At 37.6% G+C, this 12,134-nt stretch overlaps 1 protein-coding gene across 2 annotated transcripts in view; it reads left to right on the top strand.

Annotated features, from left to right (window-relative positions):
* macrod2 (mono-ADP ribosylhydrolase 2) overlaps positions 1 to 12,134 on the top strand; it is a 785,092-nt gene that overhangs the window by 759,920 nt on the left and 13,038 nt on the right. For both annotated transcript variants that reach the window (XM_052150997.1, XM_052150996.1), the window contains exon 17: positions 5,183 to 5,251. In XM_052150997.1, the coding sequence (XP_052006957.1) occupies positions 5,183 to 5,251 (69 nt within the window). The remainder of the gene's footprint in view (positions 1 to 5,182; positions 5,252 to 12,134) is intronic.

Below are 12,134 nucleotides of genomic sequence, written 5' to 3'. Positions count from 1 at the left end.
TGCTGAAGCCGTGTGCATTTCTCTTTTCTCAGTTCATTAAAGCCCACCAAACAACAAAGGAGGAGACTTCTTGGCAAACATTTTGTTAGCTTTAAACATTTAGTCTCCTTTTCTTTCTTATTCTCATTATTTGTTATGGTGGCCTACACTGATTTTCACCAAGTCTTGTGTATGGAGGCTAAATATGGATATGTTCACACACAGTTTGGTTCACAAAAATGACAATCACATTCTATAACCAAACTGAATACCTTAAAGGAATGGTTTACCAAAAATGGGAATTCATTATTACTCCCTTCAGTTGTTGGGGACTATGGAGGGTAAATATCTCTAGTATGTATTGTACTATGGATAAAATGGTGATCCTGATATCTTACTAATGGTAAAACTAACGGTTTTGACTACATATAGTCATATATATTTACTCACCCTCATGTTGTTTCAAACTCGTAAGACTTGTGGGAGAGTTTGTTTTTTTATTAATATTGCAGTCTGTATTTTCAAAACAATGGAAGAGTGCCTCACTTTAGCGTCTCACTTTAAAGCTTCAAAAAGGATTTATTTCTAGAACAAATCACATCAGCGAGGTCATGCTTCCTGTCTTCACTGTGACTCTCGATGCACATCTCCTCTGATACACCATCCATAGAGGCTCCACACAGCAGAGAGACAGGTGGACACAACGGCTTTTTTAATTGGCTGATTATATGCAACTTCCCCTATTCTGCTTGTGTGCCAGGGGAGATTGTGGATGTGAAGACAAGTTTAGAGAGCTGTCAGCCTGTGGCAAGGGCTTATCACAACACAATTAGCTATTGCCCTGGGCTTGTATATCTCAGTGGTCCAGCATTAGCCACATTTTCTGCATTAATGCAAATATTCTTGCATTGTGACTACATCCTGCCCCCAAACTGTCCCTATATTTTTCTTTGGAGCAGGACTCATTAAATAACACAAAGATGAGAACAGCAGGTATTGTCCTTAGTGGCCTTGTGTTTTGTGCATTTTCTGGGCAAGCTTGTGCTATTGTAACCTCTCTGGTGCATATACTCCAAACACATTGAGCCATTGTGCCCATGTAAGAGATGCAGGTTCAATTCCCAACTTTACTATTTGCCAATCACAATTGCAATGCTCTGCACTATTTCTACGTCACTAATCAAATTAGCAAATGTGTGAGATTGACAATAGACTCTTTTCTTCCATCGGGCTGAACTATTCTCGTTCTGGTTTCTTTTCTTCACTGTGATGCTGTGCAATCAGGATTAGAATACACTGAGCAAGTGACCAATTGTGAGTTACTATGTCACTAAAGCCGTTCCACCAGAGTAGTTCTCTGTCCTGAGTATGGTTAGCTAACCGTGATGAGAAATCCAAGCTGGGAACGGTTTGAAATCGTACAGTACTTAAGTGGAATTGCTGCTGGAACCATTACTCACTGTGCTCAAAACCATTCGGCCCAATGATTGAGAAGCACTTAATGTTATCTCTTTTGTATGCAAGGTCAGATCACCTTCCATTTTTAAGCAATACACTAATATCAATGCATAAATGTAAAATATCACTCCAACCCTGTGTAACTTCCACTGAACACATCTTGTGAATTTTTAAGAAGTCTTCACAGGCTTTATTTGCCATATAATGAAAGTGAAATCAGATAAGACGACTACATTGATAACATCAGACCTCAGTGGTTTATGCGAAATTACATTATAATTTTAGTCACAAGACATTATGAAAATCAAGAAGTTTTGATGTTGTTTATGTAGCTGCCATATTTTATTTTAGCAATTTGATAGAGTGAATAACTTTCTGTTCAACACTCAAAGTGATCATATGGCTTTGGAAGACTTGGAATATACTGTAATGCCGTAATGAGTCGTATTGATTATATTTACTGTGGTTTTATGGTGGTTCCTTTTACTTGAGAAACCATATTCACTGTCATTATATGATAAATAAACCATGTGAAGACATCTTAATAATTCACATGGTGTGTTCTATGTAAGAAAAAATATCATTTGGGTTTGGAACAATATAAGTGTGAATAATAGTTTAAATTTTTGGGTGAACTATTCCTTTAAGCACACAAGACGCTCTCTGGAACATGCTCAAATAATGCTGGGATAACATGGTATAACAAGGAAGAGGGAGTGGCCGGACCGTAAGGATGCACGCCTGACGCTGAATTGTCCTAATCAGCCAGGAGGGGGCTAAAGACGAGCCAGAGGCACCAGTTTGAGAGATTTGATGTGCATTTATGTTTGTTGAAGTTGACTTATGTCATTAAAGTTATGTTGGCTCATCTGCCGGTTCCCGGCGCCTCCTTGCCCATCCTTGAACCCCGTTACATTGGTGCCGAAACCCGGGAAGGAGGGGGGATGCACTGTCTTGGGGTCTTCACCGCTGCCATCCGCCGGGAAGCGGAGGAGCTGCGTCTGACCTCCAGGGGATGGAGGAGTTGCTGCTAGCCGCGGGGAGCCAGAGGAACCACTGCCGTCTGCCAGGAAGCAGAGGAGTTGTTACCGTCTGCCAAGGGTCGGAGGACTCGCTGACATCTGCCAGGGGAGGAGCAGCTGTCAGCCACCAATGTTCGTCAGAGTGGCTGAGAACCAGGCAACGGCATATCCCACCTCCTCTTGCCTATCCTTGAACTCAGTTACACATGGATTATCAGGTTTCTCACTAACTTTTAGGGTCCATGCCAATTTGAGCACAATTTTTCAATTGTGATGCTGATAATATAATTTGTTAGAAAGTCAAGTGAAGTCAAGTAAATGTTATTTGTATAGCGCCTTTCACAACACACATCATTTCAAAGCAGCTTTACAGAAGATCAGGCATTAACAGATGATAAAACTAATGTCTATAATGTTGATGAATCATCATTGTATAATTAGATAAAATATGATTGTTTATCATGTATAAAAATAAGTAATTAAATAATAATTGTATTAATAACCCCAGCGAGCAAGCTGAAAGCGACTGTGGCAAGGAACACAAATCTCCATAAGATGTTGATTAATGGAGGAAACTGTGGGGGCCAGTTCCCCTCTGGCTAACATAATGAATATAATGTGACTTATGTATAGTTAAAGTCATGGTTTAAAATGATTAAACTAAGTAAGTGTTAAGGGTCAGTGTTTAAACATCAATTTTGTTTGAACTGTAAGATTAATGACCAATGTCTTTGAAGTCCATCCTGGATTAACTGCAGAAGTTCACATAGGTGCAATTGTCCTTGTTAATTGGCTGATGAAGGCTTTTGTTGGCAATTGTTAGTCTATGCATTCCATTTCAAGATCGTAGTCCATCAATAGACCGAGGTGATGCAGGCAGAGATCAGGGATGTGAAACGCAGTTCAACCTGGCCGGTAATTTCGGTGAAGTTCGGTGTGGTCCATCCTAAATCCAAGGTTCAGACAATGGCATATGTAGTATCCCATGTCTTATGGTTAGAGTTGGCATCAGTTAATCCTCTGAAGCCAATCATAATAGATGACTGAAGTGATGTTTGGCTGGCACCGGCTGCATTTAGTCATCATCATTCAGCGACACGTAGCAGTGGAGTCCAACACGAAGTATGAATGGTGCTGGATCCAGCCGGTTCTGGTGACCTCAGAATAGGAGTCCCGAGGAAAACTAATTAAATAATATAACCATAGATGCCATTCAATTTATTGCAGAGATATAAATCATGATCAATGTTTCTGGTTTCTGGTTCAGCAGACTAAACTAAAGCAGCCTAATTGTGGTTTGGAGGATAAATTAGGTGTATGCCTGGCTAAATAGATGAGTCTTTAGTTTAGACTTAAACTGAGTGAGTGTGTCTGAGTCCCGAGCAGTGTTAGGGAGACTATTCCATAGTTTAGGAGCCAAATATGAAAAGGAAATGGGTCTATCCTAATTGGTCTGATTGGGAAATCCCTTGGGGAAATTTTTTTGTTTTCCTTAGAGTAAAACCAGAAATATTTGGATGAACAGAGGACTGGCTTGATGGAAACTGAGCCACATAACAGGTCTCAGGCAGAGGTGGACAAACGTCTTAGTATAGGCTGAAATGCATTAACCTCCGTTGTATGAATTCACACACAAATGTGACCATCACAAACCCTCTTCAGCTGAGCCACCACTACAACCATCTGCTGATGGACCCTGGACTTCAAACACACCTGATCCAACTGTCATTTGGGCTCTAGCAGAGGACCCACACTTCATTGTGCCTGCCTTCCATTATGTAGTCACCTATGGCCCACAACCCTGTTAGCATCAAAGAGGGAGGATGCTGGAAAAGAGGACCCCTGCTCAAATAAGCTGGAAGGAGCACTGCTCTCAAAATGTAGCTTTGAAGATCCTCTTTTGATCAGTGAGCTTGTCCCTCCCACAGCCCTCCATCTGACAGAGGGGGTTAGGGGGGAGTGTGTGAGTAATATGGAGGCTGGATAAACCACAGTGAAAGTGAGGAGTGCTGAGACAGAGGGCGTGAAGCTTATGTGTGATAATGGGAATTCTGTTTTGCTTATGCCCATTCATTTTATCTCTCGCACACCATCTCTCTCTCTCTCTCTCTCTCTCTCTGACACCTTACAAAATACATTCAAAATCACTTAGAGTTTAGGCAGTTAATCCATTTAAAAAAAAAAAGAAAGTACTTAGAAAAGGCGGTTTGGAGGACAAACAGTGGGACAGGTACAGGAAACTATGTGGCATACCTTTTTCTGACATTATGGCATCTTTGAAATTTAGTTTTACTGATTTAATCTCTTTTCTCTTTTAAATTGCATTTAATGACCTTCATACTCAGAATAGTCTCTTTTTGTTTTCTCTTTTGTATCTAAATCACAGCTGAAAAGTGTCAAATCAGCCTTTAGTCACCATGGTCCAAACTATCTCCCAGACAATCTTCAAGCAGCTGACTCAATTATTATTTTTAAAAAGTATCTTTTCCACAAGTAATTTTATTATCTTCTCTCCTTACTTAGTTTTGCATTTTTGTTAGACTTTTTGTTCATTCTCTTATTTTTATTCTCTCACTGTCGATTTTATTTTCTAGTACCTCCTTTCATATGTATGTGCAAACGTTTATTCATGTATAATGTCTTCGATAAATAACTTCTGTAAACACTTTTACACTTTTAAATGTGCTATATAAATAGTTTTACTTACTTTTCTGTCTCAATAGACACAATGAAGAGTGCGGACATCAGGGAGGTCACCAGTGAAGAGGCTGAAGTTCTCATGGATGTTCACAGTACGTATGTTCTTAATCAGAGATTTTAAACTTGGGTACGAGGACCCTCAGAGGGCCACAAGGGCAACAATTAAGAGATAAAAAAGTTTATTTTTACAGTTTAATTTTATTTTCTAAAGGCTACACATAAAAAAAAAGAAGAAAAAAATAAAATAATTTTTTTTTGTTTATATGTAACATTAGTGGGAAAAACATTACACTGTCAACTTAATACAAAGTAAATATTTTCATTATTAAAAATAATTATTTTATTCACTACAATGGCAATATAAAAGGCATTATTTAATTAAGCAAATAACATATTGTCTTTATGCGAACTATTTTTCCTTACACAATATGAGGCTTTATAAATGAAAATATACAGTATAGCTAATTTTATATTTCAGGAAGTGGGTTCCTCGCAGTCATGTTTGGGGGTCCTTGGCATCAAAACATTTGAAAACCACTGTTCTAAATCACTTTAACTGGTTAACATTCCATTCGATGCATTTCTGAATTATTTTAGATGTATATGTATCAGATTATGTAGCTATTGAAATGATTATATAATAGTTGTTCACATTTGATGCTCTTGCACTGGTATTTGAGGCCTCAAGAAGCTGTTGAACATTGAAAGCATTTTTCTCTTGATGGATCAAATATTTCAGTATATTGTTAGAATGTTAGTACATTAACTCTGTATTCAGAAAAGCACTCTTTGCTTTCTACATTCTCACAATGTTTTCCCAGTATCCACAAGGTCTAAAGGTGCTTATGAACAAAAAGGTTTTGCATCCTATTTTCCGCTTCTGTAACTTTAGCTAGCATATATCATCTCGTGCTGAGGCATTCGTTGGGGGTCAGGTTCAAAACCAGACCACACATTATGCAAAGTCACTCTTTGAATGTTTGGTTCAGGTCTTGCTACCTCTGACAGCTGCGTTTAGAGGTCATGGCAAAGGGGATGCCCTCTTTTTCTAACTTCCTTCAAAGATATAGTTTTTTTTTTTTTTACACTTAATTTTTTGTGAGTTTTGTGCTTTTTAATGTCTATTCTTTTTTGAGGTTACAGACTTCTCACGTCATAACACATTCTTTAAGGTCCAGAGAGGATTTTTAAATTAAGCTCATGCTGTCATTACAGTCTGAAAATGTATTTTAGACTTATGTTTCATGATGAGCTTTTCAAATTCCCATATGGTTTCTATACAGTTCTATAGAGTCCCAAAAAAATTCTACTGTGACTGAGATTCTCTCCCTGCATTGCTATAGTAAATATGCCAAAATCACCCCTGCTCAATTCTCTTCTCCATGCTTTTGGTGTAACCTTTAAACTAGATGATCCTTTGTACACTTAACATCTTTTTAGATGTTTTTTTGTTTTGTTTTTGTTTTCCCATGTATGGCCTTCTTGGCCCGAGAGAACTGGAAGCCTTTCAGACCTAGAGAGGGGCTCTTTTGACTTCTTTCTCAAACAGTGGCAGATCGACAATGAACATCTTGTAACATTAGGCAAATGCGGCCAGCAATACAATGCCACTTGGCTCTGTAGAAACCCTTATTCCTTCCCCCAGCCCTCTATTCATCTCACAGTCTTTGAAAGGATAGAATACATATGAGAGGAACCACTAGCTTCTCACTAAGGTATGTGTGTCAGAAGGATCTGTGGTATTTACACTGAAGCCCTTCCAAATGTGTTTGTTTCGACCCAATACCTTTTAATTGGCTCTAATTGTTTGAAGCTTTACCATCACACAGCAATGAAATAAAGAAAGAAACCCTGACACACAATCAAGTGCCTACCAGAATGTTTTTCTGTTTCAGTTCCTCTTCACATGTTGTTTTAGAAAAAAATGTTTGCCCCTGCAACCTTTGAATATTTATATGGGAAAATAAAGTTTGCTCTTCACATTAAGCTTTTCATTATCTCTCCTGGGCTGGCTTTTTGAAATGGTTGCCCTCAGTTGTTTCACAAAAATAGGCTTGGATACATTGATGGTGTATGTTTTAACGATGAGCTGAACTCTACTGTTAGCATTCACAAAACATTATAAGTCCTTTTTTGTCTGAGCAAGGTCTCAAATGTGGCTATTCACTTACAGAATACAGTACTTTACATGTTATGTGAAGAATAAGCAGCTTGTAAGCCACCCTGAGCTTTTTTTTTTACCGTTAGTAAGATATCAGGAATGGACACCATTTTATCCATAGTACAATACATACTAGAGATATTTACCCTCCATAGCCCACTTCAAGTGAAGGGAGATAGATCATGCCTTTTGATGTTTGAGATATCGAGTGGTTTTCCAGTGGCGGGCCGTGTATTAAATGTCTAGGCCTTCAGTGTGATTCTTGCCATTAAGAAAGCACTGTTTCACAATGAATAAGACACCCTATGCCTTTGGGCATCATACATTGTCGCAGCTAACTAATAATACCAACTGACATTTTAAAAACACATCCACTCACGAAAGCCAGAATTGAAATGACACTTAATGCTCAAGCAAGCCTAATTTTAACTGCAGCATGACTGTTTTGTGAAATGAACATCTCCCGAACAGACATTAAAAAATCATAATTTTTCATATGAATCTACCAAGGAGTTTTATAATACCTGGACAAATCTATCTAATAATATTTGCGATTTAAATGTTGCTTGCGATTCATTTTTGTCAGTTATGCTGCATTCCATTCAAGTTGGATGAGGGATATTCCTACTTGATATCTCCGACCATAAATGCATTCCATTCCCCAATATTCGGACAGTGACGTTTAAGGAAGCAAAACTGCAATGATCTCGTCAGCTTAGCAGGTGTTTGACTCTCATTAGAGATGTCTCCTAGCAACCCAACTGATAAACAATGCTGAGGCGCTAGCATTTGTGATTCAGATGTACGATTATCAAAAGAGATTATAATGTTTTATAAACGTTTGCTAAACCAGCTTTAATATCATATAATTTGAAAACTAACTCATTTATTGATATTACTTAATAAAGTGAATGTTTATTACTTACTTTGTATATCTCCCTGAGTGTCGACATGTTTGTGTGATATTATGCCCCAGCATCTTGGCGAAATTGGAGTTGAGAATTTCTGCACGAGCCTACAAGTTGTAATTCTGATATCAATATACATTCCACTGCACTTTTCTTAGTAGGAATTTGTAAAATCCGACTTTCTGAGTTGAATGGAACGCAGCACTACTTTACAAAACGGAATGCTCAAGCAGCCTAATTTACACTATTATGTGTAATGTTGCTATAACAATGTAAAAAGCACTTACCAATTTACTTGAAGTGAAAATCAGTCCCCCTTTCCTGATTAATAAATTAAGCAATCACACGTTCATGCAGAAAATCTCATGTTTTTAAATCAATAAGGACTCTCTTTCTCAATGGCGATAGCGGCAGTAATGACAGCCGACTCGTCAGCAAGATCTCGCGCTCTTCGCTTTCAAATTACGTCACTTAAAGCGTGATTGCGTCACTCAAGGCCAGCTAGAAGGCCTCGATCCTAACAATCGCACCCACCAAGAACAAATAAATCAATCTGATTGGCTGGTGAATCTGACTTTAGTTGCTCATTTATTTGAACTGTTGAGGGATTCTGTGGAAATTCTGAAGGCCTGAGGGGGTGGAGCTAAAAATCACATGCTGCTTCAGCTAACGAGCTTGGCTTTGGGCATGCAAATTGTGAAACAGTTGTCACACTTTGCTTGTAAGCATCAAGGAATAAATTCTGACTGGATAATCTTTTAGTTTTTTTCTATTTGTTTGTAGATTAATTAAGAGTGGAAAGTGATTAAAAATACATGGATGAAAAATATTTATTTATTTGGCATGTTAGGCCAGCAGAGAAGGCTTTGCTGGCCCTGAGAATTCACCACTGGGGTTTACGCAACAATTCTCCCACAGTCTCTCCTGAGCGTGCAACTCTTTCTCTTGTTTTCCTTTCAGTCGAGTTATTTTCCATTAACCTTCTGAGTGACACATGAAAACTGTCTAGTGTTGTGCTTTTGTGAGTCACTGGTTCGATTACATTGGTCCCCTGCTCCAGTTAGGCCAGGGTTATTAGTTTGGCTTCTTTGTGTTTGGCTTTGAGCTTCTAGCCCACTGTGTGAGTCAAAAAGCCTTGAGAAACAAACAATTCAGGTGTAGGATAAAAACATGCCTTGGTTATAAATTAAATGACCAGAGAAGCATTCACATGGGTGATAAACATTGCAGGGGCCTTGACTGAAAGAAAAGCTCTCTCGAACTCTGATTGAGCTGCTCGGTTGAGTGGCCACCTTTAAAGAATTTCAAATCGAGTCCAGTTGAGTTTGATGGAATTCTACCAGTCCGACTGCTTTGTCAGACTCTTATGTGTCATAAACAGTGAGAGTAAAGGCTGGATATATCTACACAACTTTTAAAATCTGAACAGATTCTTAAAATACTGCAAAGAAATCGGTCCATCACACACCAAACGACTGAGGATCACACTCTTCCCAACAGTCAAGTCAACAGATTTACGGTAGCGTTGCTGTTATTGTTGCCGATACTCCAATTGATAGATTGGCCAAATGCATTTTAGAATGAAGTCATGACCAGTACGGCCTTTATAGACTGCAGTGTGAGTGGCGTTAAAAGTTCAGCTCCACTTCGAGAACTTGTTCAGCATTTCCATTTCTTGAACTTCACTGGACCACAATTTCCATTGGCTAAATGGTTAAAAGTTAAGCTCCACTTCGAGTACTTGTTCAACAGACTGTTCTCACAGTGAAATCAGAAACAGTAGGATGACTTTTTACAAGCGGAAATCAGTCTCTACTTACTGAAATGAATAGCACTGCCCTCAGTGGCCAAAGCTAAGTGTTGTTGGGAGTATGAGCACTCCAAATGCTCCATTTTCTGGGTGTAATGGCCACAGAGGGCCAAAAGCAAGTTGCGAAGTGTATTTTTTTTTTGTACAGGCTGTAATAGAGTGAACAGGAATGTATATTTTATAAACTGTACTCCCCAGCCCAACCCCAAACCTAAACCTAACCATAATTGAAGTAATAATGTAATGTTAACCTCTGAATCTTCACTGATTATGCGAACATGATGAATTCCTGTTTTCAACTCGGTATCCGAATCTCTTGGAAACAACATGCCAACTTCCCCTGTGATGATGTTTGTCCAGTGTAAACAGAGAGCTTGCCTGCTGACTTATGCAAATACTGAGTAACTTCTCTACACCAACGTGTATTGGTGTTATGACAATTGATGGAAATGGTAGGATACTAACAGGGTTGGGAGGGTTACTTTTTATGTAATCTGTTACAGTTTAACGATTACTTAACAATAAATGTAATCAGTAATGTAATATGATTAAAAAAATGACAGTAATGTAATTTGATTACTTTTCATTACTTTTGGATTACTACAAGGGCACATATGTCAATAAAGTCAAGATCAAATCAATATGATCTCTAAAACTATAAATTATGCCTTGAATGCAAATGGGACATGTTTAAGTACTTTTATGAGATATGTTGTAGATGTTATAACTGTATATATAAGGAAAAGAAACATGTACACTGCACCCTACCAAGAAAACTGTTAGAACTGAGCTGTTCGAAAAACTCTATATTTTTAAAGAATTTTGGTGAGTTCCCTGTCTGCTACAGAAAAAGAAAAATTATCATAAATATAATCAGAACAAATGCACTGAATTATGTCTTTATCATTATACAGGATATAGCTCAGATTCAAAAACACTGCAAAGTGTAATTCAGTTAGTGTGTATAGGCAATTGTAATTTACACTATTCATTAACTTCAGACTGTATTCAAACAGTAGATCACACTTTATCATCATCATCATCGTTATTATTTTCACAAATGCTGGAGAGTGTCTTTTCTCTGCTTGCTCTTGATTCATAGACAAACATCACCAGCTAACAGTTTCTGGCTGATTTCTATGTTTATGTTTTTATTTAAGGAGAATATTAAAGGGGTAAAAAATATATAGTTTTAAAGAATAGATCAATACAGATTTAAACTTTTAGTGTGTTTTTTTCAATTACTTATTCCTAATTACTATAAACATTGAACATGTTGAATTTGCCAGAATTTCTCCCTCACCCAGACATTTAAACTGTTCTCAACAATAATTGATCAAAATCAGTAAATTCTTCATCTGACTTTTTTGAATTATTTTGTGGGGCTCTTATTACCTTCCACTGAACATAAATTCCACTGAACTTTAATGTTGTTTAGCTTTTCTCTTTTAAAGAGTGAGTAATGTTGAAATTTCCAAGAAAATAATGCATGTTCTTCCGTGGCCATCACGATGAAGCAGCTGTTTGCATCGAGAGTAGAGTGCTAATGTGAGACAACTAAAACCATTCGCTTCTGACTCAAGTGAGATATGAGAGAGAACCCGAAGAGAACCCGCAGCTAAACCATCTCTCATTCTAAACAAGCAGCTGTCTGTATCACTTTGTCAGGAAAATTCACAATAAAACTTATAATCCTGACAGTAATACCAATTTTTTTTTAAGTGTAACTGTAATCTGATTACAGGGTTTTAATGTAACTGTAATGGATTACCTAATTTATGTATACTAATTACCTAATGCCATTACAAGTAATCCGTTACTCCCCAATTTATCTCTTCTTTTTGCTCGTTTAATATATTAATATATTACAAAAGTATTTCATTTTAACCATAGTTTCATCCAATCTATTATCTACAGTTAGTACAGTTACAATTACAGTACAATTAGACAACAGTTACAGATTTATACAGAATACTAGTCAAACCAAAGTATTCTTTGGCCTTGAGTATCATGGTAAATATTTGTAAAGACATTGGCCAACCTTGTCTACCAATACCACCGTTTGAGTCTTCAGGAATCAGACATATCATATTATA

The sequence above is a fragment of the Xyrauchen texanus genome, chromosome 20 (assembly GCF_025860055.1).
Source record: "Xyrauchen texanus isolate HMW12.3.18 chromosome 20, RBS_HiC_50CHRs, whole genome shotgun sequence".
NCBI lineage: Eukaryota > Metazoa > Chordata > Actinopteri > Cypriniformes > Catostomidae > Xyrauchen > Xyrauchen texanus.
Note: the sequence above shows the minus strand (reverse complement) of the source record. Positions and strands in the feature narration are given on the sequence as shown.